The following is a 27,828-nucleotide window of genomic DNA, read 5'->3' on the forward strand; positions in this document are numbered from 1 at the left end:
TCGAGCACAAGCGTTGTCTTTTATTTCCTTCCTCGGGTAGTGGCGGCTTCCCACCACCACCACCTGGAAGTGCGGGGAGGAGACGGAGGGGTGGGCATGGGGATGACCCTCGCAGCTCCAGGGCTGGGTCCATCCTGAGAGGTCGGGGCTGCAGGAGGCAGGGGGCTCCCGGTGCGGGGTGGGGGAAAGGAGTCATCCTCTCCCCAGCAGTGAGAGCAAATCACGGTGGCTATGTGGGCCCAGAGCTCAGCCAGGGAGGAAGGTGGAGATGAGGAGACAAGACACCGGCTCCACGACTCAGCTGGCTGGGAGAGGTGGGGCTGGATGCGGACTCCGACCCCCGGCAGCACCCACAGCGAACAGGCCTGCGCCAGAGAGCCTGTGTGTCGGGGTGGAGAAGGGCAGCTCTGGGGGCTTAAATAAAGGGCAGGGGGCGAGGGATGCAGCGAGAACAGAGGGTGACCGTCTGGCCAGTGCGCCTGGCCTCAGGGGCCCCGGAAGCAGTGCTGAGCCTGCGGGGTGGCTGCAGAGTCCTCGGTGGGAGGAAGGAAGGTCTCGCAGCCAGGGTCTCGGGCCCCCTTCTCTCTGGGCTCACACGGCGATCCTTGCTGGAGGGCCTGGCCGGGGGAGAGCGGACGGGGCAGGGAGACGGGCGCCGGGGGCCCCGCGGGGCTTAGCGCAGGTCTTCCTCATCACCCTGGATGGTCTTCTTGATGCGCAAGAGCATGGTGGTGAGCCACTGGTCCAGCCGGGAGATGGAGTCGTACTCCTTCACCTGCGCACCAGCCAACAGGCTCGGGGTGAGTGGCCGCCCTGAGCCTGGCCTCACCTTCCACCCTGTCCCCGGTCCCAGCCCAACGGGCTCTGTTCAGGATCCTCTAGACGGTCCTGTCAGCAGCCCCTCCCTGAACAGGGGTGAGGGGATGCATAGCCCTGACCCTGGACAGAGCCTCTCCCTCCTGTCTTTACCGGCTGACGCATGAGGGCTCCCGCGGGGGGAATAAAGATTTACAGCTGGAAAAACAAAAGCTCCAGCTTTCTTGTTTTAAGGATGGGAAACTGAGGCCTGGAAATGTGGCGCAGGCCTGTTCTGAGCGCTGTGGGCAGGTGGGAGGGGGGTGGGCAGAGAGAACCCCCGCCTGGCGGGCCCCCTCCTCTCCCATCTCCTGTGCTCTGCTGCTGAGCTTCCTGCCATCCACCCCCGGCCAGCTGTCTGGGGAGGGATGGACTGGCCAAACTTGGTCCCTGACATCATTCAGGGGTCCATGATTCGTGAGGGGTGCCTGGGGAGAGTCACACTGGACAGATCCAGATCCACCTGGGCTGCGTTTAACAATTCCAGAATGCCTCACAACAGGGTAAGGACAGGGAGAGCATCTCTGTGGGGAGATTGTTATCAGAGAAGCTGCTGGAAGGGGGCCTCCCAAGGCCACCTCTCCTGCACCCCTAGTGGCACCTGCCTCCAGCTTTCCGGGAGGTGAGGGAAGGGGGATGACATGACTCCCTCCCTGTACCCCCAGGATCACCCAGAGTGCCCGATGTGAGACTCCCTGCACTGCTCATCCGGGGGACTCTGAGGGGTGCAGAGACCTTGGCCTTCAGGAGCACAAAGACACGGGTTTGAATCCCAGCTCATCTCTAAGATGGGGAGACCACTCCCTGCACCTCTTGGGGCTACTTGTGAGGATTCTGGGGTGACGGGAGAAAAGAATCCACAGCCAGGGCCTGGGGCCAGAGACAAAAAGGAGGAAATTCAAAGGACTACGTTTGACGGGGGCCGCCAGCCCCGCGGCCGCTCACCGCCTCGGTGTAGCTGTCCACGTTCTGCTCCTCGTGGGCTTCTAACAGCTTCTGCAAAACAACAGGGGGTGGGGCTCAGGAGCTAGGCAGGCTGAGGCCTGACCTGGAGGAGCTCCACACACAGTATCTGGGTGGGTGAGCGTCAGGGGTGCCCAGGCTGAGCGGGAGGAAGGGGCTGTGCTCCAGCCTGCCCTCAGCTTGGAAGGTCACCGACACGGAGCATCACCCATGCATGCGTGCCCGTGTGTGGGTGAGAACCCACAGCCTCCCCGCTCTGCCCTGGCTCCATCAACGCTTGAGTCTTGTCTCAGCCAGAAAATGGGGACCCAGATGGCAGATGAGATTGGCAGGGGGTTAAAAAAAGGCCCCTGAGAAACACTGTACAGGTCTCAGTGGCTGTGCTAACCGGAGCCCAAGCCCCCGATATGGGAGAGGAGCGGCCCAAGGCCCCCGCAACATACACTCACTTTCATCAGCTTGCACTCCCGAGAGTCCGAGAATGCGGGGAACAGCTCCTCATACTTCTGAACGGCGAGCTGAGGGTCAGCGAGGACAGAGGAAAGGAAAAAGGGAACAAGCTGATGAAGATCCCCTGGCAGCTGCAGGGACCTGGGGCTGCTCCAGCCCTAAGTCAGCTGTCTGCATCCCCACCCCAACCTCCAGAGACACAGGGCTCTGTGCCTGGTGGAGAGGCTCCCCAGAGCTAAGCTCAGCGCCAGCCTGGCTGCAGACAGCTGTGGTGGGGAGTGGCGGGCAAGGGACAGGGGCCCAGGGAGGGAGGAGGCTTTCTCAGGCCGGTGCTCGGGGCCTCTCCCTGCACCCAGCCCCACCGGGGTAGGTGCACATGCTTTGTGCCACGCCTGACGCCTCTTGTCTAACCCTCATGAGGACCCAAGGAGGGTCAAACGACGGTGACTTCATTCTGCAAGTGGGAACCAGACCCAGAGATGGCGGTGACCCGCACAGGGCTCAGGACACGGGGATCTGAACCGGCCTGACCTCAAAGCCCAAGCTCTCACCTGCCCCAGCAGGCACCCGCAGAGGGAGGGAGGGTGGGGCTCAGGCACACGATGTGGGTGAGGGCAGACAGCTGGAGACCCCAGGAAACCCCAGATTCCAGCAAAACCCAGCTCCTCTCCAAGCCCTGACCAGGCTTGTGCTGAGAGGCCCTGAGGATGGGTGGGGTGGGCAGGTAGGCTCTGGTTCAAACATCAGCAGTCAGAAAGGTCTGGACTCCCGGGGCAATTTACTAGCCATGTGGCCTTGAACGAGAGACTCTGTGTCTCAGCCTCAGTATCTTCCTCTGTGAAGTGGGATGACCATGGTGCCAACCTCATGGGTTGCAGTAAGGACTCCAAAAATGCTCCCACAAAAGAAAATGTCTGGCACCAAGCAAGCCGGGAGTTGGAAACGCAAAGGGTGCAAGGGTGGAGTGAGTGACATCACGGATAGAAACGCAGTGAGAACAAGAATTTCCTGCTCGAAGGCACTGCCAGGGCCAGAGAGGAGCAAGGGACCTGCCCCTCCCGAGAGGCAGAGAGGTGACTTGGCATAGTGACAGACATGGTGCTCCAGGGGTGGTCACCCCATGTGGGGTAACTCTGGGGGGCCCCGGGGCCTGCCGTTCACCCTGTGTGTATGTGGGGTAACTCTGGGAGGCCCAGGGTCCTGGGCTCACCTTGGCGTTTTACCCTGTGTGAGGATAACTCTGGGGAGCCCCGGGATCTGGGCTCACCTTGGCCTTTTACCCTGTGTGGGGGTAACCCTGGGGGGCCCCGTGGCCTGAGCTTACCTTGGCATTGAGCATGTCGATGCAGAAGTGGCAAAGGGCAGCCTTGAAAAAGTAGTCCTTGGCACTATACTTGAGGAGCGGGCTGTCCATGGCGTTGGTCCCCACCTGCAGGCACAAGGCGGTGGGCAGCCAGAGGGCCGGGTCACTGCCAGGCACTTGGGGGCAGCTGGGAACTAGGTCCATGCCCAGTGACGCCCTGTGAACCCAGGACCCCGAGGGCAAGGAAGCCAGAGACCAGCCCCGGTAAAGTCTGGGTCGGGTCTGAGAGACCCAGGACCTGCGTGTGCCGGGGGTGGGCGTGTGGCCCCAGGGCCAAGGCCAGCAGTCTGTGGGCTCCCGGAGATGCCTGAGCGGGTGATGGGGGCGGCAGCCCCGCTGTCGGGCTGACAGGAGGCTGGCACGCTGGTGGGTAGAGGGGCGGCAGACTGCGGAACATGAGAGGCGGCGCCCGCCCCGCGCTCCTCCGAGGCCAGCTGCCTGCCTGTCTCCCAGACAGGCTGAGCCCACCAGGGGGCGAGGCCTCACCCGGGAGGGAGCATGCACATCCAGGGGACGCCCCCTCCTGCCCTCTCTGCAGGCTCCGCAGCTGCCACCGGCCATCCTGGGCTTCGCGATTCTTTCCGCTCTCTCCCCATTTGGGAGTTGGCCTCGCTCTACCCACGGAGGCCCTGGTGAGCAGCGTGGGAAGGACGTGTCTAGGGAGAGCACGATGACACCACACGGGGTCGTGCGTGGAGAGTGCTCAGCCAGGCCGAGTCCAAGCTAAGGGCGTGGGGATGACCGAGGGCGCTGCAGAGAAGTCGGGGGAGGGTGGGAGGTGGGGAGAAGGGGCGCCGGCCAGCAGGGTGGGGCGCAGTGCCCGCCTGAGAGCGGGGCTCAGGCCCTGCTGTCCCCACCTGCTCGTAGATGTCGATGGCCTTCTGGTACTGCTCCAGCTGCGCCGCGTAGCCGGCCACCTTCAGGAGACACTTGTTGGCCGAGCTGAGAGGGGCAGAGAGGGGCAGGGGGTCAGTGGTGGCGGGGCCCAGGGCCCTCGCCGGGGGCGGGGACAGGCAGGGGGCGCCTGGGTACCTGTTGGACTCCTCGCCTTTGTAGTAGTCTGCGGACTGCTCGTAGTGGGCGATGGCCTGGGGCACACGGGGCGGGGGAGAGGGCGAGGGGCTCAGGCGGCCTTCGTCGCTGGCGGGCCCAGCAGCTCTGCCACGCCCCAGGCCCCCAGACTGGTCCCAGAGGACTGGCCGCAGCAGCCCTCCCCACCACTGGCCAGGCTGGGCCCCCCGCCGCCCACCTTCTCGATGTCCACCAGCTCCGTCTCGTAGATCTCGGCGATGGAGATGTGGTGCTTGGCTGCAATGGTGAAGCGGCCCTGGGTGAGACGTAAGAAGGGACTGTCAGCGACGAAGGGGTCCCGAGTTCTCTGCCTGGCTCAACCACGTGCCCCTCACCTTGGCCCCCAGTCCCCTGAAACTGGATTCTCAGCCCTTGGCCACCCGTGGGAGGGGGGCCCGCCAAGGAGGGTCCTGAGAGGCACAAGGCTTGCGAGGGAGGCTCCTGCCTGACAGGCCTGCGTCTGAGTGCTGCCCCGACCAGGTGACCACGGGCACGCCCCCCCACACCCAGCCTCCATGGGGACACAGCAGATGGGGCAACATGGGAAATACGGGCACTGGGACTGGCCAGAGGCCACATGGCCCAGGGGGGGCACATGTGACTGGTCCAGAGAGGCGGGAGGAATAGCCCTGGACTCTGGGCCAAATGTCAAGAGTCCCCACAGCCCCAGAGAGGGCCTGCCTCCCGACCTCCCCTCCCCTGTGTGGTCAGATGGCCCTTCTCCCCACCCACGCTGCAGCTTCCCCCGCAGGCGCCCAGGGCCTTCCCCAAGGCGGCCTGGCTCCCAGAGCGGCTGAGCACCTCCTGCCCGCCTCCACCCAGCGGCGGTCCCTGTGCCTGCCGCTCCGGAGACCGAACCGCCCAGCGCAGTGTCTCCTGCAGCGCCCAGCGGGGGTGCTACACGGCGACAGCATCGCAGGGCCCGCAGGGCAGGACGGGCGATCGGCCCCGGGTGGACGTGATGCGATGGGGCCTGGCTTGGAGCCTCAGGCTGGCTCTCTGGGCTCGGACCAGCAGCCAGGGCTCATCTGTCGATGAGGACGCTCCCTGGGGCAGGCGGGGCTGAGCTCACTCTGGGCTGGGGGAGGCTGGGGAAGGGGAAACTCCATGGACACGTGAGGGCCCCAACAGCGGTAATGCCTTTGAGTGAGGACAATGGTGGCCTGTGGGGGGCTGGAGACAGGACCTGGGGAGGGGCCTTCCGCCCCTCTCACGTGCTGGGAGCTGCCACCAGGAGCCAGGCTGGCATGGACCTGTGTGAGGACCCAGCCAGCCCAGCCCGGCTCGGCTCCTGTGGCAGTTCCCTGCCCGCCTCCGCCTCCCCTCCCGTCTCTCTCGGGGGCAGGGGATGGGAGGGAGGGCGGGGAGGCAATAAGGCAGGGCTTGAAGCGGGGTAAGGGGAGGGAGGGAGCCAGGACACGCGGCGGCCCTTACCATGTCTGTGTAGATCTCAATCGCTCGCATCAAGCAGTTGATGGCCTCTGGAGAGAGAACAAGGGAGGCGAGGAGGAGAAACGAGAAGGTGAAGTCGTTTCAGCAGAGGCCGAGGAGAGAAGGGAGGCGCCGGGCCGCTGCGGAGGGCTCAGCGCGCGTGGGGTGCAGGAGACCCCCGAGCCCCAGGAACCTTGGCCTGACTCATTCATGCTGCTGGCTGTGACCTGCTGGGCACGTGCTTTCAGGGGAGCCCTGCCAATACAGCTGCCCTCTGCCCCGGGGTCACCGCGATGTCACCACCTTCCCAGTGACTGTGGGACAGGGTGCAGCTGGCACCGTGTGAGACTTCCTGGGGGTCTGAAGCCAGACCTGCTGAGGGCCTGCACTCGGGGATGAACTGCTGGCAGCCGCAGCCAAGCCTGACACTGGAGGAACAGCCAGGTCCTTCCGCCACCCTTCCACGGCGGGACCCTGAACCAGCCGTGTGCCCTGCCCCTGCCTGGCCTCCACCGTGGCAGGAGGCGGCAGGGTGCTGTGACCCCGAGGCCCCCGCCGTGGGGTCTCTGTCATATCCCCGTGCGCCCATCAGCCCGGCATCGCCACCCACCAGCTCCTCAGACCACGGGTGTCTCCGACCACACACACCCCGGGGTGGCGCTCGGAAGGAAGCACTGGGGCACCTCTGTTGGACTCTCGCACGCGACGTTTTAAATTTGGAACTTTGAGAAAGATTGTTTTTTGTTTTTTTTTGACAACTTATTTGGAGAAGAGAGAAGCATGAGTGGGAGGCATTTTCTAGCAGATAGAGATGAGCTCTCGGGTGGATGTTTTTTTAAACGTCATTTTAATGCATCTTGGAAGGACAGTGTGTTGGGGTAGGTGGGAAGAGGAAGACAGAGAGCCTGGACAGACCACAGCGGGTGGGCTCTGAGCTGGGGCACATCTGAGCGTTCACACAGCCCGGGGCATTGGGAAGGCTCCTGGCCTGCCGCTAGGGCTTCAACGTCAGCAGGGCCCACAGGGCTGAGATGCCACCAGGAAGGCCCAGGCCCAGTGTCTGCTTTCAAGGGGGGCTCAAGGTCTCATCACCCAGGGAGATGCATCAACAGAGGCTCTTAGCCTCAGACCTGTGGTTGGTCCTCCAGGGAGTCCACAAGCCCCACTCCCCCAACTCATAGGCCAAAAGGGGGTGTCTGAGAGCTATTCTGGGGGATGGAGGCTTGGGAGGTTGGGTGCAAAGCCTCAGGGGACCCCCCCCAAAAGATTCAGAGAATGTACACCACGGGGTGAAGGTCATGAGGCTGGGGCAGTAGGGAAGAGGAAAAAGGGGCAGGAGAGAAGGAGAAAAAGGAGAGAACGCCGCGGACAAATACAGCGGAGGAAGCAGTGTTGCTGTCTCTCACGCACACACTCTCTCACACGCTCTGTGACAGAGCATTTCCCGAAGCAACTGATGAGCTAACAGCGCAGTGGTAAGGATGCTCAAAAGCCAGGCGCCAGGGCTGTAGCGCATGGGCTCTGCACACCGCATCCTGCCCTGTCCCCCACCCCGGGGGACTGGATGCGACTGGGGGGCTTCCTCTCCCAGAACACTGCGGCGCATAGCTTGGTCTCCGCAGGCCGAGGGGGCAAAGGCTGCCCCTGGTGAGGTCAGCCCTGGATGCAGAGAGGCTGGAAGCTCCCAGGCAAGACAGGAACCCTCGCCCCACCGCCACCACAGCAGCTGCCCAGGGCCCGCTGGCGCTGGCCTGAGTGCTGTCGGCCAGAGGGCCCCTGCAGCGGGGGAGGACAGCTTAGGTGCAGCCAGCAGCGTGGATTCACACAGGGTTGAGGCCCCTCGCTCCAGGACAGCTGTCTCTGGAAATGCAGGCTGCCAGCTGACACCCCAGCTGGCGCGCTAGCAGACAAGCTGCTGACACGCAGCTGCAACCAGCTTATCTCCAGTCTCTGGGACCCCAGCCGTGGACAGCCCCAGACAAGCATGGCAAACCCAACAACCTGACCCCCACCATCCACGTGCGGAAACCTGGAACCCGGGGAGGCAGGTGGGGTGAGGGTGGTGCTCAGGCCCAGACGGGGGAAAGCACTGGCCTTAGGTCAGGGTGGACTCTAGAGGGACAGCAAAGGCAGGCGCCAAATCCCGCCGTCCGCCCTGGTGGCCCTGAGGCGCAGGCTCAGCTGCCTGTCCAGGGGCGGGTGGGGGGCTTCCAGGACTCCTGCAGGAAGCACTGACACAGCTGGAGGTGTCTGAGGCAGGTGAGGCCAGCAAGGCCCCAGGGAGCCGGCCACCTGCGTGGGGAAACCCGGCAGGGATCCACGTGGGCCCTCTGGCTCTGACTGACAAGGCAAGTGGCCAGGCCAGACCCCCACCTGACAAAGGCTGGGGGCCACCCCTTCCAGACATTTACCTCACGCTGGTGTAGGGCTGGGCCCGTCTGTGCTTTAGCTCACATGTGATCTCCGCTTTCCTTGACCAGGAAGTGGAGACCCAAAAGACGTTGTTGATGGCCCCAGGTCATGGAGAACAGGCTCCCATGGGCCTCGGAGAGCAGTGAGCCCCACCCTCCTTGAGTGGGGGTTGGTCAGTTATGACGCAGGGGTGCTGGGAGCCCCTTCAACACCTCCCCCTGCTCAGCAACAAGAACCTCTGGCCCCGGCCCTGCCCATGAGGCTCTCCCCTGCGCCACGGGACCTTCCGCTCCCCGAGCCCCGCCTCTAGCGCCAAACCTCCTCCCTCCTGGCCTCCACATCCAGGGCAGAGAAGCGGGCTGGCTGATGCTGAGACAAACCAAGTTGCCCTCTGTGCCCCAAGACGGGCACGTCACACGCAACCACCGCCGCCTGCTCACCAGACACCTCAGCCATCCTCCGTGCTTCTGGAGGCCAGGCACGGGTCACACCCCCACATGGGCCCTAGTGCCCCCCATACACGCTGCAGAGCCCGCTGCCAGCTGAAAAGCCTCAGCTCAAAAGCTGGGAAAGGACGCCACATGCTAGTACCCGCTGGGGCCTGTCCACCAGAAGCGCTGGGGATTGTTTAAACGGCAAATCTGCCCTATGCACTTGCTGAGAAGCCCAGCCTCAGCTTCCACCCCAGGAACCAGTCCTTCCAGTCACTCGGGTGCGGTGGCCCAATGTCTGTCACGGGTGCCTGGGCAGCATCTCCAGGTCGACCAGTTCCCCAGAGAGAAGGCAGGCTGGGGGCAGGGGCGGGACCCTCTGAGGTGGATGCACAGTCTTTCCGGGGTGATTCAAGCTGAAAACCAACCCACGGTCATTCATGGTGTGACCCAAACCCTGGCTCATGGCCACATCACCAGTGGCCTGCTGCACCTCAGCGCCAACCAGCCAGGTGCGCTGAGCTTTGGGCAGTCACCAGGACACACCTGGTCATGAGGTCTCCCCTCGGTTCAAGCCGCGCTGAGTGCGCCACGTGACCACCGAGGCCAACGTCTGAGAGACACCCAGCTACAGAGGAGAGGCCCAGCAAGATTGGGGACAGAGAACAGGTACTTGGCCCTCACAGACATCAAACCCTCGACTGGGAACCAAAATGTGGCGGTGGCGATGATGAATTCGCCACCAATGTCCCCAGAGCTGGCATGTGAACTGGGACTTACAGATCCTTGGAAAGACCCCGGGCACTGGTGCAAACTGCCCTCTCTTGGGAAGGACAAGCCTTTATTCAAGATGATGCGTCTCCTTTTTAAATTAATATTCGCGTATTTCCCATTCTCTTGTGAGTGGACAGTGACAATAGATGGTCATTAGAAAAAAAAAAGCCTTTTGCTTGTTAAAATTAAAAGTTGGCAACCCATGTCTGGCACCAACATTAAAAAAAAAGCAAAAAACTAAAATTCCAGCCCCCTCAGATCCAACAGCCTGGTACCCGCTGGGCCGTGCACCTACTTTAGATGAGCCCAGCGGGGGACAGACATGGTTTCCTCACAGTGAGTCAGCCCCAAACTGGGCTTCGGTCCCCAACACGCTCTCATCTAAAGGAACTTACTCTCTGGCAACCGCATCTCCGCTCGGTTCTCTCCAATCCCCCCACCCTGGGGGTAAGGGAAGCCAGGTCAGGGTAACTTCCGCTCCTTTTTCGGCAGAGACTCCTACCTGGCTGGTCTCAGAACCCCCTCCCGCCCCCTCCGCATGTTAATTCTGACAGCAGAACAGATTTTCCTCTCTCCTGGGCACGCGGTGGGCCTGAGATGTAACTCCCACTCCCACATGCTCCCGGGCTCCGGGAGGGGCGCCACCAGCTGCAGGCACAGAGCGGGAGGGGGAGGCGGAGGCTGGGAGCCAGAGAGAGGCAGACGGACGCCAGGCAGAAGGCAGCCAACACGCGAGTCACAGCGCGAGCGCCACCGGCGTGGCGGAGAACCTGCGGCCCTCTCTGGACGGCTCAGCGAGGGCGCGGGTCCACCAGGCCCTCACCTTGGGGGTCGGCTTTCTTGAACGCGTTGCCGGCATCCACGAAGCAGGTGGCTGCGTCGTGCTTGCTCTGCAGCTGCAGGTGCAGCTGGGCCGCCTGGCAGAAAGCGCTTCCGGCAGCTGGAACACAAGACGGTGCACCCTGCCTCAGAGCGGGGCTCCAGGCTCTGGAAGCCGCTCAGATGATGCCTGCGGAGGGGGCTGAGCTCTCCTGAGTCTCTGAGAGAGGAGGAGACTGGCCTGGGGGAACCGAGGTGCAGGCCTGGACCTCAGGCCACCTGATCCCAGCGGTGCCCCCCACCCCTACCCGGAAGCTGTCCTCCAGCCCCGGGGAGCCTGGAACCAGCATTCCAGACAGCATCACGGGCTGGGGCCAGGTGGGGGTGCTGGGGGGGGAGAGGGGCAATCAAGACCCAGCTGCACCACACTCCCACCACCTCCCCTTTCCAAGCCTGACTTCATCTCCCCCCACGGCTCCCAGCCCTTCCGGTCTAACTCCCCAGCTCCCAGTCTCCCCTGGGGAGAACTCACAGGGTCCAGGCCCCCAGGAGGTTCACATCCAGAAAGGGAAAGGGGATGTGGATGCCATGAACTTGAGTGTGTACATGGGTTCTCAGTTCCTCAGTCGTGTCTGACTCTTTGCCAACCCATGGACGGTTGCCCACCAGGCTCATCCATCCATGGGATTCTCCAGGAAAGAATACTGGAGTGGGTTGTTACTTCCTTCTCCAGGAAGATCTTCCCGACCCAGAGATCGAACCCACATGTCCTGCGTCTCCTGCACTGGCAGGTGGATTCAGCCACCTGGGAAGCCCCTATGAACTTGAGTGCGTGGGGACAATGCCCATGGGCAAAGGGCAGCTGCAGCGACCACACCTGAAGCCCAGGCTGTGCTGTACTCAGCCGCCCCGTCACCTTCCACAGGTCTGCTCCCGCGTCTCTATCTTCTAATTTGACTTGAGGGAGACAGAGGGAGCCCTCCTCTTCCAGGGGTGGGAGCTGTGCTAACTGGGAGCTCCAATGGCCACATCCAGCTCCGTCCTGAAGCCCCTGCCCTTCCTCTTTCTCCAGCTGAACCCGAACCATGGAATTTCTGAGTTGGAGGAGGACAAGAGGGCCTGGCCCTATACTCTACCTTTAGAGCAGGAAACTAAACTCAGCCACCCAGATTTTCACTGTGTCTGATTTCTTTCCTATTTTTAAGGGCTTCAAACTTGAGCGCAGAATTTCCAGAAAGGTAGTATCATTGGGGGGGGGAAAAATGGTTTAAGATTTTTGTTTGACTATTTGGGGGAGGGAGAGAGGTGACGAATGTTAAAAGTAAAGCAACATCCACGTGATTGAAAAAGAAATCTTTCTTTTAACGGTATTGTTTTTGGGGTGAGCATAAAAATACACACAGAATCTGGCTCCAGGCACAGTGTATGCTGTGAAAGCTCAGGAGAAACTCTTCTGATTTTCAGGAAACCAAAAATACTCTCGGAGGAGGAGAGCCCATTTTGCCCACTGCCTCCACACCCGCCTCTGTAGCCCCGTCCCAGGCTTCATTTCCTTTGTGGTCTGAAGTCACAAGTTCCTCCTGGGTTTCAGCACTGTCTCTGCCTGATTTTCTTGACCCAATCTTGCTGTTTCTTTTTAAACTGGAGTATAGTTGATTTACGATGTTGTGATGTTATATGTTAGTTTCAGGAGTACAGCACAGTGGACCAGTGGACCAGTGACGCGTATTATGTATACATATTATTGTTTTTCAGGCGCTCAGTTGTGTCCGACTCTTTGCCACCCCGTGGACTTCAGCACGCAAGGCTTCCCTGTCCTTCACTATCTCCCGAAGTCTGTTCAAATTCACATCCGTTGAATTGATGATGCTACCTAACCATCTCATTCTGTTGCTCCCTTCTCCTCCTGCCCACAATCCTTCCCAGCATCAGGGTCTTTTCCAATGAGTTGGCTCTTCACATCAGGTGGCCAAAGTATTGGAGCTTCAGCGTATACATACACATACACACTTTTTTTAGATTCTTTTCCCATATAGACCATTAGAGTACTGTGTAGAGTTCCCTGTGCTATACAGTAGGTCCTTACTAGTTACAATCTTTCTGATGTTTGAAGCCTTGTTATGACATCAGCCCCGGAAGGGCTCAAGTACTGGCTTTCTGAACCTCTCCTCCATGCCCTCAGGTAGTTCCCAAACAGATCTCTGGCCCCTCAGACCTCAAGGAGCCCCTCCCCGCCTGCCCGCCTCTCCTCGGGGGACACAGCTCAAGCCGCAGCCTTGCCAGGGTCTGACCTAATCTTCCTGGCCGAATCAGAAGGACTACTCCGCCCACCAACACGGGCCTGAGAGTCTCTGGAGCCACGGGACCTGGGATGCCCTCTTCTGGGTAGAGGCCCTTATGACGCTGTCCGTGTGGGCGGGCATCCTGCTCCAGCTGGAGTGAGCGCACAGATGGCCGGGGACCTGGTCAGCGCTCCTGCAGTTTGCCAATCTGCTGACCGGAGTCCTCAAAGGGCTCTCCTGCCCCCTCCAGAGGGACAGGTGCTGCTGACATGAGTGAGGAGTGGAGCTGCCGCCGTGCCGGGCTTACCGCCCCGCGTGGGGACGGCTGAGCCCGCATCACGGCCCCGCGGGGTCAGGACTGTTACCTCCCCTGCTGTCCTGAGGAGAGTCCAGCAACTTCCCCAAGGTCACGAAGCCCCAGTCTGAGCTGGGACACAAATGCCAGTCACTCTGGATTCCAAAGGTCAGGAAGCCACCGGGAGCTGTTCAGGCTCCAGAGCTGGAGTTCTGGCTTCTGAATTGCTTCAGCCACTCACTCGTGTTGGTGTGCTGGGCAAAGGACTGGGCCGAGCCTCAGTTTTCAAGTCTGTGAAATGGGGATATTAACGATACTGACCCTCATGGTGCTGCTGTGATGGCTGAATTAAACACTGCCTGCTTGGTGCTCAGGGGAGTGCTCAGTTATTGCTGGACCACTTGAATGTCCCTCAGCCCAGATTTCAGACTCTGATGGAAGAATTAGAGAACTGCTTCCGGGGAAACCTGAAATTCTTTTCTATTTTTAAGTAGATGGTGTGTGATTTATAATACTGTCTTAGTTTCAGGTGTACAGCAATGTGGCTCACTTATGTATGTATGCCTTTTCTGATGCTTTTCCATTATATGCTATTATGAGATCATGAGTATAGATCCCTGTGCTACCCAGTCAATCCTTGTTGGAAATCTGACATTCTGAATTTAAGGAGAAACCCCTTAAAGAGTTCACCAATCCACATGGGTCTATCTGAATTCAATAATCTATTACTGATCCTTATCATCTAAGTCTGCTCTCCCGGGTCCTGGGACCCAAGCTGTAAAATGACCCAGCTCAAAACGACCAGACAGCAGGCCAGCGGGTCTGTAGAGCCGGTAATGGCTTTAGAGAATGAGGCCTGCAAGGCTGACCCCTCAGCCAGGCCTTTGGGATGGGGAGCCGAGGGGAAGGAGGAGACAGAGCCACAGATGGGCTCTAGTAGGGATCACGTACCACTCCAGTTTTTGGCCATTTTGAACATGTTCGCTGCCCTGGCGTAGATTTCACATGCTTCCTCTATTTTGGACGAGCCTCTGGGAAAAAGGAAAGGAAAAAAGGGTAAGGAAAAGATCTTATCTGGAACCAAAGAGAAAGCATGCCTTCTGCCCCAGCAACAGTGGAGATGTGCCCTTATGTGTCTGGATGGCGGCCCCCAATTCCCTGTGAAGTCAGCTTTGCGAGTCCAGCTGCAGCTCAGGGCTCTGTGCGGGCTCAAGGGAGACAGAGCCGGCAGCCCCCAGCCCCTCCCACCGTTTGTCCAGGCCCTCCATGGGCCAGTCCGGGCTGCACCCTCATGGTGGGGACCCTTCCTGACCACCCCCAAAAGCCCTGCCTCCGACAGTCTCCTCCACTTTCTGCTCGGGATGCTCGGGGGCTCCCATGCTTTCTGCAAATCCCTTTCCCCATGAGACTGCAAAGGATTCTGGGAGAGCAGTCCAGCCATGGATGCTGGGTCCCTTCCTCAGTCTCAACCCTGTGCCTTGCACCCTGCAGCTGTTCAGTGAAGGCCTCTCAACCCTAAAAGCATGTCACCACCCATTCATGACTTGGCAGGTATGTAATAATACACACACAGAAAGAAAGACTGTTTTTAAGTAAGTACACAGAAAGCTCCCACTTGTGTTAAAACAAAAAAGTGAGACCAGAAACATACATGTAAACAGCTTATTACTGGGAAAATACACACAGAAAATAATTACTGTATTTTTCTATAAGGTGGGGTCTGTAGAACTGGGTGCCAGGTGTGGGGGACAAACTTATATTCCTTTTTAGTACTGTCTGAATTTTAAAAGCATCTACATAATTCACCTATTTAAGAAAAAAAGTGCATGTATTTAAGTACTAAGGTTTGCATTGGGTCCCGTGGTCCAGGCGTGAATTACACTCCTAGCAACTTATCCTACGAAACTAAGTACAAGGATGCTCAAAACAAGACTGTTAAAAGTGGCAAAATCACGGGGATTCCCTGGCGGCCCGGTGGTCAGGGCCCGGTGCTTCACTGCTGTGGCCAGGATTCAGTTTCTGGTTGGGCAACTAAGATCCTGCATGCCATGTGGCGAGGTCATAAGTAAATAAATAAAATGGGCAAGAAACAACCTTCAAAAAACTTACTGTGAAACAGTAGGAACCTGGAGGGTTCAGGGGAGGTACATTTTTTCAAAAAATAAAGCTCCTCATATGGGCAGCTTTACCCAGCTTTCTGATTTCCCAGCAGTACAGATGAACCTCTTCCTAAACTGGGGGGCCCTCTGTTAGTACCTCATCCGCAAGGCCCCGCCTTGTCCTTCTGTTGTTTCAGCTTCAATAATCCAGCCAGGCTGAGCCCACGAGGTGTGAGTGTCCATGTTTGAACGCCCACCACCCATATAACTCAGGAGAATGAAACGCACAGGCTCAGGAGTCCCAACAAATGGATTTTACATCTCTCCTCCCTGACATCAAGCAGTGTTGCGTTTTGAAGAGAAGAGGTGGGTATTTTCTGATGAGACGACACAAAATCGTCTTCACTCTCCCATCCCTCATCTCTGTTGCCAACCAGCCCTGGAACCTTGCTGACCCTAGCCGCAGAGGGCGAGGGTGTCTGGGGTGATCCTGGGTCCTGTGCGGGGAGCATCCCTGCCCTCCGCACTACCAGTGCGGTGGGGCCAGGCCGCCCATACCTTGGACTCATGTCGGATGTCTGCTGCAATAATCAAGCTGGAGCCGCCCTCCCTGGAGACTCCACTCAGTAGGCCTGGGCTGGGGCCTGGTCCCAGGATTTGCCAGGGTGGCCCCAGATGACTCAGCCAATCGGGCGAGTCTGGGAGGGAAGAAGCTGACCCAGACCCACCACCTGGGAAGCAGTCACCAGTGGCCTGTCCCGTCAGCTGATGTCGGAAGGCGACAGCTCCAGGGCGGGCTGGCTGGGACCGGTATCCTGGCCTCCTGGATCCAAGTCGCACCAGCTAAGGGTCTTCTTTAGCTGAAATGTGTCCCCTCTGCCCTCTGGGGCTGGGCAGACACTGCCTCCACCCTCTGCGGTCCCCAGGATGCGCTCCCCCCGCTCGCCCTGCTGGGTCCCACTGTCTTCCCCCCTCAGCTGCACCACACACTGGGCCTGGGGCCCGTGTGGAGCGATGTCCTCAGAACCCACTTCTGGGTTTGGAGAGGCGAGGAACTTTGACCAGCTTTGGGTGGAAGAGATTTCAGAATGGTCTCCTGGGGGACCATCCCTGGAAGGTACTCTTGGAAGAACCAGGTGCATTCCCTGAAGTGCTCTCAGGCCTGCCCCCCTCCCACGGATCCCCAAGGGCATCCTTTCCTTCTCAGTGAAGTCCCGTCCAGATCCCACTGTCCTCAGAGAAACCTCAGGCTCCCGGATGAGTAGGAATGGCCCGTCCCACCCCAGCGAGGCCCGAAGCCGGATGGTCAGCCACGAGCACAGTCAGCCCGGGCCGGCTCCCGGTGGCTCAGTGAGATGGAGCAGACTCAGACACAGAGCCTGTCGGCTGCTGGGCTGAAATTCTATGATCCCAGGCTAAGCCGGGCCGATCCCGTGCTGGGTCAGTCATTCTAACTGTGGGGTGGAAAAGCCAGAGGGATTAACATCTGCTCAGGCCTCCGGGCCGGCCTCCTCAACGCTTGGGTCCCGGCCAGGTCCCTGGCTAGGTGATGACAGGAGACTCTCTGGAGATCCGGCCTCTTGGAAGTGGAGACGCTGAAGGCAAAAGTCATTTTGCCTCGGGTCCCTGAGACCCCGGAGAAGCCGTTCGTTCACCGGGGGGACAAACATCTCTGTGTTGAGGATGTGCCAGGCACAGCAGGGGACAGCAGCACACGAAGGGGAAGGCCCTGACCTTGGTGAACAGGACATCAGCAAGACCCTTCCAGGGGGACCGGGGGCGAGGGCTTCTTTGAATGGGCAGGTCAGAGAAAGGCTCGGTGACTGTTGAGATTTTCAGCTTAGTCCTCAAAGATGACTCAGGAGCACCCATATGAAGAGGGAGTGCATGGCAGGCAGAAGTCACGGCATGTGCAAAGGCCCTGAGACACGAACAACCAACCCCGACCAGGTCAAGGAAGAGAAGAGGGTCGGGACGCCTGTGCTGCAGGCAGTGGCAGGCCACAAGGCTGAAGAGGCAGGCGGGGAACCCCAGGCTGGCAGCCAGGAGAAGGGTCCAGGCCCTGCAACAAGGAGGGTTCTGGAAAGGAAAGGAGGGGTAGAAGAAGACCCCAGCTCCTCTGCTTTTCCAAGTTGTCTTCCCACGTGACAAATCTGCATGGCTCACTAAAGGACTTCTCTCCTGAGAAGCTAGGCTGTCAAGAGTTAGGTCAGGCCACTTCATGTCACTTATCCAAGGGCAGCCTTCCCAACAAAACCTGCCAATTCCCTGAGGGAAGGAAAGCAGGCCTCCCTCGGACCCCTGCCCAACTACCAGAGAAGCTGGCCGGTCCTGCGTCACTGACGAGCCCGGGGGGCGGTGCCTGTGACAGCTGGCTGTCTCTCCCCCTCTGATCCCCCCAAGCTGCCTGTGATCCACGCCTCCCATCCCACGGCTTCTCTGAGCCATGCCGGGAATAGACAGAACCGGTTTGGGCCGGCCTGGAGCAGGGCGGTCTATAATTACCCCCGCTCAGCTTTGCCTTCTCCCCCTTTCCAAGGCGGAGGAAGCGGTCTCAGGTCTCCCAGGCACGGACACCAGCCTCCAGTGACTGCCATATGGAAGGAGGGAACCATGCCAGGAATGCACAGACGGCCGGTGGGACCCGGGCCAGGGGGTCCGCAGGGCAGCATCTCAGCCTCCCTCCTTCTTTCCTCGGTCCCCTGGGCACTTCCTGGAGCCCAGAAACACGTCACACGTCACAACCCACCCACCGCAGTCTCTGGGGGTCCTAAGAAGGCATGCAGATGGAGTCACTCCCACTTGAAGTCCTCACTCAGTCGCGTCCAACTCTTTGTGATTCCATGGAATTCTCCAGGGCAGAATACTGGAGTAGGTAGCCATTCCCTTCTCCAGGTGATCTTCCCAACCCAGGGATCAAACCCAGGTCTCCCGCATTGCAGGAGGAATCTTTACCAGCTGAGGCACAGGGAAGACTTGTCCTTCTGTGGTGCCCAAGCCACCTGCCCTGGGTCCTCTCCTCAGCCTGGAGGTCCCCACCTTGATTCTCAGCCACTGTCCGGGTGAATCATTCTGGCCCTCCCCTCCTTCTCCACTGTCCATCCTCACGACTCCGTACAGCGGCCAGCTGGGCACTGCCTGAAACAGCACAGCGATCCCCACAGTCACGCTCCAGGTCTGAGCCCGGAGACAGAGGCAGCGGAGCTCACAGAAGCTCAGGGGCTGGCCCAAGGCCCAAGCCTCTTGCTCATTCGGCGATCCGGGGGCCTCCTTTCCGTGTCTGAGAGTCTTTTGAAAGAGCAGGGAGCAAGGCCCCTACCTGCTCTGGCCTCGCCTCTTGATTAAACAGCCAGCACTGCTCAGGCTCCCCTCACCTGAGGAGTAGATGCTGCTGTCGGCTGGGGTTGTTCAGTTGCTCCGTCGTGTCCAACTCTTTGAGACCCCACAGAGACTGCAGCACACCAGGCTTTCCTGTCCACCACCAACTCCTATAGCTTGCTCGAACTCATGTCCGTTGAGTCAGTGATGCCATCCAACCACCTCATCCTGTTGCCCCCTTCTCCTCCTGCCTTCAATCTTTCCCAGCATCAGGGGCTTTTCCAGGGAGCCGGCTCTTCGCATCAGGTGGCCAAAGTATTGGGGCTTCAGCATCAGTTCTTCCAATGAATATTCAGGGTTGATTTCCTTTAGGACTGACTGGTTTGATCTCTCTGCTGTCCAAGGGACTCTCAAGAGTCTTCTCCAGCACCACAATTGAAAAGCATCAATTCTTTGGCCTTCTTATGGTCCAACTCTCATATCCATACATGACTACTAAAAAAACCACAGTGTTGACTATACGGACCTTTGTCAGCAAACTGATATCTCTGCTTTTTAATGGGAAGGGATTCACTAAGCCAAGCCCCTCCCCATGCTCCAGAGCCTGAGCCATCCTTGCGGTGCAGCAGGTGAAGGAACATCAGACAACGGAGAAGGCACCCCCCCAACCAAGGAGCAGCAGGCGGTCCCAGCCTTGCCCCACTGCTGACTGCATAGGGCTGTCCAGAGCCAGAGCCATGGGGTCTCTGGTCATCCCTCAGCATCTCCACCCACGAGCCCTAAGCCCCTCGCTGGCTCTGCAGTGTGCCAAGATCCCACAGAGCAGGGCCTGGCCCCACTGTGATTGCACAGGCCCCAGGAGGAGGGAAAAATCCAGTGTCTCGCGCTAACTGCCCAGCTTTGAAATGCCTGGCTAGGCAAGGGGGAGAGAGAGAATGGACTTGGGGGACCAGAGACCTGGGCTGAAATCAGCCTCGGGCACTCTGCAAGCTGCGTGACTTGGGCGAGCGATCCCTGAGCCTCAGTTTCTTTATCTGTAAAATGAAGACAATGAGCCCGACCTGGGAGGTGTCTGTGAGGCTCAGAGACGACAGACACGCAGTACCTGGCGCACAGCATAGAGCGCAGCTCAGAGCATGCGCACGACCCGATGCTGTTATAGGAAGGAGCGAGACGCTCCAAGGGCTGCCTGCGGCAGCAGGAAGTCTAGAATCCCTTGGGGTCGGTGGAAAATCTGGGGAGCAGTCAGGCAGGCCTGGATTCCAGGGCTGGCTCGTGGCGCCCCAGCCCCTGCTTCCTCAGGGGGAAGTGGGGAGAAGAGTCCACCCCTGCAGACCTGTTGGAGGCACGAGGAGCCTTGCAGGAGGCACCCAGGAGAGTGCCCCCGACACAGCAGGTGCTGAGCCAACGAGCTCACTCTCACGAGGCTGGGGGAGAGAGCAGATTCCTACTGTTCACTTCCTACTGCATCTCAGCATGGGTTTCATCTCCCCACCCCGGGCTAAGCCAAGGGGCACCCCTCCCCGGCTTTCCAGAGAGCCCGGGACCTTCCACCTACCCCACCCCCAGCACATCCCAGCGCCCTCCTGACCATGACCTCAAAGGCAGGGCCAGGCGCCTTCCTGCGGTTCTTATGCTGATCCCCTCTGCATGTTTCCTTCATCCCAGCCAGAGAGCCCAATGGTTCCCATTCTTAAAAGATGTTTCTGGGGCTTCCCTGGGGGCTCAGTGGTAAAGAGTCCGCCTGCCGATGCAGGAGATTCGGATTTGACCCCTGATCCGGGAAGATCCCACGTGTCGCAGAACAACTCGGCCATGGGTCAGGCCAAGACAATTGAGCCTGTGCTCTAGAGCCCAGAAGACACACCCACTGAGAGCTCGCGCCCTGCAACAGGCAAGTAGTCCCTGCTCGCTGCAACTAGAGATAAGCCTGCACAGCAAGGAAGAAACCAGAACTAATAAATATTTACTTAAAAAAAAAAAAAAAAAACTGTTTCTGAAAGAGCCTTGCCGCTTACTGAAGTGCAGGTCACTCAGTCGTGTCCAACTCTTCGCGACCCCATGGACTGTATAGGCTGAATTCTCCAGGCCAGAATACTGGAGTGAGTAGCCTTTCCCTTCTCCAGGGGATCTTCCCAACCGAGGGATCGAACCCAGGTATCCCAGCTGAGCCACAAGGGAAGCCCTTGCCTCTTAGTAGCCCCAGCCTAAACAGGAGCATCCATACCTCTGTGTGACCACCTCCACGAAGAGAGGCAGAACCCCCAGACTGCAGAGACATAAGGACCGGGTTCCTTGGAAACCTTGGGTCCCTTCAGGAAAGCCTCCACTCGCAAGAGCCGCCGAGTGCTGAGTGGGGGATCCTGGCAGTGGCAGGGATCAGTGAGTCAGTGCCCAATTCACCGGCATCAGAGGTTCTGCCTGCTCTGCAGGCGGAGAGCGGTCTGGAAGCCGTCACTCCCAACCCAGGCTCACCAAGGGCCCGGGGGAAACCCACCTGGACCTTGGCCCCAGTCTCTGGTCAGGCAGGTCTCAGGAAAGCCAGCCTCCAGGGCTCCTGAGGGTTGCTGGTGCCCAAGGACAGCTCAAGCAGGAACTGTGCCACCATGATCTCCTGGCTGCTGTCCGTATACACAGCATGGCACCCTGTTATCTCTAGCTCCCCAAGACTTCAGGTTCAACTTCTAAACACGATACCTAATATTAACAACAGCAGCAAGCACTTAATAAGCACTCTCCAGGATCACAACACTTTACATGCATAACCTCAGTCTCTCCTTACAACAACCCTAGGGAGTATGTATCACTCTGACTTTCATTTCACACATGAAGAAACTTGCTAAACACACTGGTATCTGAGTGGAAGGAAGTTTTTATTTTGGATGTGGGAGAGGAAGTCAGAGGGAGATGTCAGGGAGGGGAAAGGCCCGGGGAACAGAAGCACTGTCTGAAATCCCGAAGGGGCAGAGCAAGGACGTCTGGGTCCATTGGGAGCTGGAAGGAAGAAAAAGCGCATCTTGCTTTTTCCCTGTCCTCTCTCCTTTTCCACACTTACACCGTGTTTGGGAAATCGCCACCTTTCTGCTTCCAGGGCAGAAGTCAGGGCTGCTCTCCCATCTCCTGTCTGGGAGCTGAGGGAGGGGAAGGCAGCAGGAGGGAAGGAACAGAAGCAGCTTGGATCTGAGAGCCGGCTGGTACCGCCTCCCCCCGAGGCTGCTGGTGCGCCAAAGCCCCCTAGTGTCTGGCGGCCCTGAAACAACAAAGGGCAAAGGGCTTAACATCCCAGGCAACCAGGCTGCCCTGGATCCCAGGCGATTGCAACCCTGCCTGGCCCCCCCTTTTTTTTTTTTAATTGTTTTATTATTTTTTTTATTTTTTATTTTTCTCATCATTATATTCTCTCTTTATTTTTATTATTTTTTTTAATTTAATTTTATTTTTTAAACTTTACATAATTGTATTAGTTTTGCCAAATATCAAAATGAATCCGCCACAGGTATACATGTGTTCCCCATGCCTGGCCCTTTTGATCTGAGCAGAGACCTCTCAAATTGGAACGCTGCCATCACTGAGGTTCCTGGAAGGGGGAGCTGGAGGAACGAGCTGAGCCCTGACACTCCCTCTTGCATTCCCGGAAAGGGGGCTTGTCAAACGTGGAAGCCAAGCAACCCCAGCTCCAGAGGGCAAGTGTCAGGAGCGGTTCCTGCCCACAAGGCATGTCCTCCTGGGCTGGCCTTTTGGGCAGACAGGCTCTGGCATGCTGGTCTCAGTCTCCGTCTGCAACCCTGCCCTGCACCATTGAGAGTGCTCTTAGAGCTGAAGGCTCTGGGGTGAACACACCTGCTCTTCTTTCTTTCAGACATGTGGATAAAACTGCCATGTGGGTGGGGAAGATGGGGAAATCTGGGGAAGGAAACTCCCTGAGACGCATAGTTTGCCAACATCCTCCTAAACGGAGTGCCCAGAAATGGGCCTGAGCCTCAAAGAAAAACTCTGGATGGCAGCAAGAGGGCTGTGGGATGAGACAGGCATGGGTATGAACACCAATGCCCACTCAGCGGAAGACTGAGCACAAAGACCTGCAACTCTAACCCCTACACGTCCACCTCCAGAAGGACGTTGTGAGGACCACATGAGAGGATGCACGTCGAGTGCCTGGCCCAGGCCTGAGTCAGAGTCAGAGAGAGCCCTTAATAAACGTTATCAGACGTTATTACTGTCACTGCCTTCATCCTCCCCCACGCCAGCTGCTGGAGTCCTTTCTAAACAGGAGGTCTTCAGCACTGGGCCTCCTGTGAACTGAATGCTTGCTTGTGTCCCCTGCCAAAACTCGTGTGTTGAAATCCTAAGCTCCACAGTGATGGTATGAGGAGGTGGGCCCTTTGGGAAGTGACTAGGTCATGAGGGTGGGGCCCTCATGACTGGGATTAGTGCCCTTACAAAAGACACCACAAAGAGCTAGTTCACCCCGTCTCCTGCCCTCCCACAATGTGAGGACACAGTGAAAAGACAGCTGTCTGTGAGGCAGCAGGCCCTCACCAGGAACCAGACCTGTCAGCACCATGACCTTGAACTTCTTGGCATCCAAAAATGTGAGAAATAAGTTTCTGATGGTTATAAGGCACTGAGCTTACGGTATTTTGTTACAGCAGCCTGAACAGCCTAAAACAGGCCATTAAAATCCTCAATGCTCTCCAGCAGCTCTGCAAATCCAAGCCTTTTTTCTCAAAAAGCCCTCCAGAATGGGGCCTGGTTCTTGTTCAGTTTCATCCCCTTCTGCCCTGTCTACCTTTGTGGGCTGACACAGAACCCCCGGAGTAAACCTTCAGATGCTGACCTTCACACATCTGGGCCTTGCTCAAGCTGCCTCTTCTGATGGAAGCAGTGCTCTCCCACCAGAAATGACCCCTGGAACTCCTGCTCATCCTCCCAGGTGGAGGCTTCTCCTCACAGGGAGCCAGCCCCGGTCTCTCTTGGATCTCTGCTCCCCATCATTTCTGGACAAACTTCCCCTCACCCTAGACCTCTGTTCACACAACTCCCACTGCCTGGAACACCCTCTCTAGCCCCCACTCCTGTGGCACGTCCCAGGGTTCCTGGGGGCACAGCTCATTCCTCACCAGGGCGTTCCTTAAGCTCATGCAGCTTCCTCTCAGGTCAGGAACCTCCCACCGATGATAAAATGCAGCCCTTAATCACATGTGACAATTCTGCTTTACTAGTGTGTTAGCAAGTCTTCATCTTGCCTGTCCAGCCAGGTGACAAAGTGTTTCAGGCCCTGACTTGGCTGCTCCTTCCAAGCATGGCCCAACAGTACACTAATCCCCAGGGACCAGACACCCAAAGCCACCCAATAAAACCATGACCTGACCGAAAACTGAGCTCTTGGCCCCACCCCAAAACACTGCACTTGAGTTTCTCCCCTTGTGAAGGAAGCAGAAACACAGACACGCTCTCCCCACTCTCAGCCTCTAAAAGAAAACATTCCTCACCTAATCAATACAGTCCATCAGCCGCGGATGTTTTTCCACACTAGGTAGGTCTCAGCCAAGTTACTCAAGTTCTTGTGGTGGATAAGTAAACATTATCCACCACTTGCAACAATGAGCAGTTCCCATCTCCTCTCCTGGGAAGAACCCTCCTCCTCATTTCTTACCAACCTCCTAACACCCTCTCTTCTAAAGCCCCAGTCTTCCCCCGCAAACCCCTTCCCCAGCCTCTGCCTCTCTGCTGCCAGGTTCCATGGCCCCTCCTCACAGTTCCTCCTAACTCTCTACACACCCGCCTGTTCCCCTGCAGCTCTCCTCCCAGTTTCAAGAGCAACACAACCTTCCTCAGTCCTCCCTGGCTCTCTCTCCATTGGAGGTCTCAAGCCCCCTCCCCTAACCCTATCAAGCCCCCATGGCCCGAGTTCCTTCCCGAACCCCTTTCAGCTCCTTACTCATCACACCGTCTCTCCCTGCTCTGACAGCCCCCCAGCCCCACTTCTCCCATCAAACCCCCTCCTTGATCCCCATCAGTCCCGAACAGGCTCCATACCTGTTTCCTTCCTGGAAATGACACTGATGGTAGCTAACACCTTCAGAGTGATGACCACGCCCCAGGCTCAATTCTACACCCTTTACACGTGCCCTACTTCAATACTAGTGGCAAATGCCTGAGACAGGTTTCTCTAAGACACCACCCCCCATAATTAGGGAAGTTAAACAGCTTGCCCAAGGTTAAGAAATGGCAGAGCCTAGGCTTCTGACCTCAGCTTTTGACCCTCCTCAGCCACTAAAATTCCTCAAACGACAGTCATCAGAACAACTTTTATGAGCCAACATGAACTCACGTGAAATGTCTGCCACAGCATTAGGGGCTGGTTCTATTTCCCAGCCCCCTTCAGCCCTAACCTGGGCACGCCAGTCTCATCCTGCTCACGCTGCATGCCCCATCTTTACTCAAAGATCACACAGCAGCCTCTGGCCCCTTAGGTTTTCTTATCTCCCTCATCTCTCGTTTTTATTCCACCAGTTCCTAAACCAAGCTTCACCCCAACTTAGTCTCCAGCCTCCCAGCCCTCTTCCTTCAGAGGATTCCTTCAGAATCCTCTGAAGGAAAGAATCCCATAGATTCCTCTGTTCAGATCTCACTTGGCAGTCAGATCTCCTTACACTAGTCACCTGTGACCAGGGCCATATTCACCTGAGACACCTCACGCTACTCAGACTGGGTTCATCAATCGTAGGATCATCTTAGCCCTGACGCCCGGGCCAGAGTTCACATAAATCCATCACCCCCAGGTCTCGGAAAGGGGACGCCCTCGGGCATAAGTCCTCAGTCTCAGGCCCCAAGACTGCCGTCTGGGATCTTTCAAATAGGCTCTCCTTGAGCTCCAAAAGGCTTCCTGGCCTGGCTTCCCTCCAGGCTCTCTCGGTCCCCGCAGGCCACATTCCCTTCAAGGCCTGAAGGGCCCGTCTCCAGCCTGGAACCCCTTCCTGCCTCAAGATGGTTTCGCCTCGGCCCGGGTGTCCTCAGCCCACGGCCCTGCCACAATATCGGACAGTCTCTCCTCAAATCATGCTGTCAGTGCCACAATCCGGCGTCCTGGCCATGGCTTGTGTCCCCTCTGCTGCCTTAGACCATGTCCGTAAGCCCGCAATCACCCGCGTCCTCTAGGCTCGAGCTCTTCGTCTCTACCGCCGCCCCAGAGCATGACTCCTCCGTCCTCTTAGCCGAGGTCCGGGCCGACCCCTGCGCGCGGTTCTTACCCGAAGAGGCCCGAGAAGAAGGACTGCGAGTTCTTCACTTTGCGCTCCGCCTCGGCCAGCAGCGCCATCGCCTCCGCCTCCTTCCCGGAGTTGTCCATAGCAGCCGCAAAAGTACTCAGCAAACCGCCGAAGCCCTGCCCTCGGAGAACTCAACTACGGCCGGGTCGCAGGAGACAAGTCGGGGGAGCTTAGTGGGCTGCGTTGACGTCGCACCGGCGCGCGCCTCCTGCGGCCAGGAACCACGTGATTCGAGCTGGCCAACCAACGGCCTCGTAGCGCGGCTTGCGCACCGCAGACCACGCCCTCTCCAGCCGATACACGCCGCCCCGTGATTCACGGCCTCCAATCAGCGACCCGATTTTTAACGCATGCGCATGTATCTGCCTGAGGGTACAAGGTGCGCTGGTTGATAGTCCACGTGACTCCGCATAAGCCAATCGCAGCCCTCACCTCCAAGGAGCCGCCTCCGGCTGCGGAATTTAGTCCGTAGTCGGCTGATCACTGATCGTCACGTGATAGCTCCATGCCGGAAGACCCTGCCAATCCTCGCCTGGGTTTGACAGCTCTTTTGCGCAGAGCTTAGTCCCCGCCTCCTCTCTTTACCTCCTGAAGGTCTCTTTCACTTGGAAGGGCGTCAGTGGGTAGGAAGGAAAGCGGTCTCCGTTTTCTTGCGCCCTCTGTCGACCTATGCTGAAATTGGTTTGGGAAGGCCAGAGAAGGCGGCATATCTCATTTTATTGTGCTTTGGTTTCTTGCCCTTCCAAGATAAACTTTTTAAAAAAACAAATTGAAGGTTTGTGGCAATCCTGCATTAAGCAGTTCTCTCAGAGCTGTGCGGTTTCCCAAACAGCATTGGCTCACTTAGTGTCTCAATGTCATGTTTAATAATTCTCACAATATTTTAAAGTTTTTTGTTACTCTTGTTAGGATGACCTGTGATTGGTGACTTTTGATGTTATTATTAGGACTGGCTCAGATAATGATTAGCATTTTTTAGCAATAAATTATTTTTAAATTATACGTTTCTAAAAATAATAATGCTGCTGCTGCTGCACCCTTAATAGACTGAAGTAGTCTTGCCTGGTGAGTTACATGGACAGAGGAGCCTGGCCGGCTAAAGTTCTTGGGGTCTCAAAGAGTCGGATGCAACTGAGTGACTGACACACACACACACACAGAGACACACACACACACACAGTGTAAACATAACTTACATGCACTGGGAAACAAAGGGAAAGTCATGTGACTGGCTTTATTTATGAACTGAACCTGCAGTGCCTTAGAGGTATGCAGAGGGGAGCAGAGGTTGTCTAACTCTGGTTTCATTAAAAAAAAAAAAAAAAAAGCTGGTGAAACTGTTTAAAATTTAGGTTCAACCACATCTAGCGCCCAGATCTTAGTTTCTAATACTCTTTGTTCTCCAATAAAAGGAACCAGAGCTCCTTGGATAAAAGGCTGGTTCTAGAACATTGCACAGGATGAGCCTGGAGCATCTTGTAGTTCCAGAAGGGAAGTCTCCTGGCCTCCATCTCTTTATCTCTCTGCCTCCACCCTCCCACACCCCCCCCCACATACACCATGAATCTCCTTCTCTCTCCCTCCTTCCCTCCCTCCCTCCCTCTCTCACTCTCTCTCTCTCTCTCTCTCTCTCTCTCTCTCACACACACACACACACACACACACGATGAGGTATATCAAAGACACAAGAGCCAACTGAAAGAGCTCCCAATGTCAAAGCTGGAACAATCTGAGAAACAAGCAGCCCTGGATTATAACCCAGTCTATAAAATCTCCATGAGCTCAGAGCTCCCAATAGTCAAAGCTGCAACAATTTGAGCAACAAAGTAGCACCTGATTATAACCCAGTCTATAAAATCTCCATGAGCTCAGATCAGATCAGTCACTCAGTCATGTCCAACTCTTTGCCACCCCATGAATCGCAGCACGCCAGGCCTCCCTGTCCATCACCAACTCCCGGAGTTCACTCAAACTCACGTCCATCGAGTCAGTGA

At 57.6% G+C, this 27,828-nt stretch overlaps 1 protein-coding gene across 1 annotated transcript; it reads right to left on the reverse strand.

Annotated features, from left to right (window-relative positions):
• NAPA (NSF attachment protein alpha) lies at positions 1–26,154 on the reverse strand. The gene is made up of 11 exons (XM_055552011.1): positions 25,817–26,154; positions 14,098–14,177; positions 10,574–10,690; positions 6,137–6,183; positions 4,881–4,958; positions 4,664–4,719; positions 4,489–4,573; positions 3,593–3,697; positions 2,268–2,336; positions 1,801–1,851; positions 1–775 (listed from the first exon to the last, which is right to left on the reverse strand). The coding sequence occupies exons 1-11, from the start codon at positions 25,912–25,914 to the stop codon at positions 674–676; spliced, it is 888 nt and encodes a 295-aa protein (XP_055407986.1). The 5' UTR covers positions 25,915–26,154; the 3' UTR covers positions 1–673.
• Positions 26,155–27,828: the final 1,674 nt, after the last annotated feature.

This window comes from Bubalus kerabau, chromosome 17 (genome assembly GCF_029407905.1).
Source record: "Bubalus kerabau isolate K-KA32 ecotype Philippines breed swamp buffalo chromosome 17, PCC_UOA_SB_1v2, whole genome shotgun sequence".
NCBI lineage: Eukaryota > Metazoa > Chordata > Mammalia > Artiodactyla > Bovidae > Bubalus > Bubalus kerabau.

What these genes read in the sequence shown, in the direction of transcription:
- NAPA (XM_055552011.1), bottom strand. Translation starts at nt 25,914, where the DNA reads ATGGACAACTCCGGGAAGGAGGCGGAGGCGATGGCGCTGCTGGCCGAG. An exon ending in AAAGGCGAGGAGTCCAACAG is followed by an intron (nt 4,574 to 4,663) that starts GTACCCAGGCGC and finishes TGCCCCTCTCAG; the next exon opens with CTCGGCCAACAAGTGTCTCC. An exon ending in TGGACAGCTACACCGAGGCG is followed by an intron (nt 776 to 1,800) that starts GTGAGCGGCCGC and finishes GCTGGTGCGCAG; the next exon opens with GTGAAGGAGTACGACTCCAT.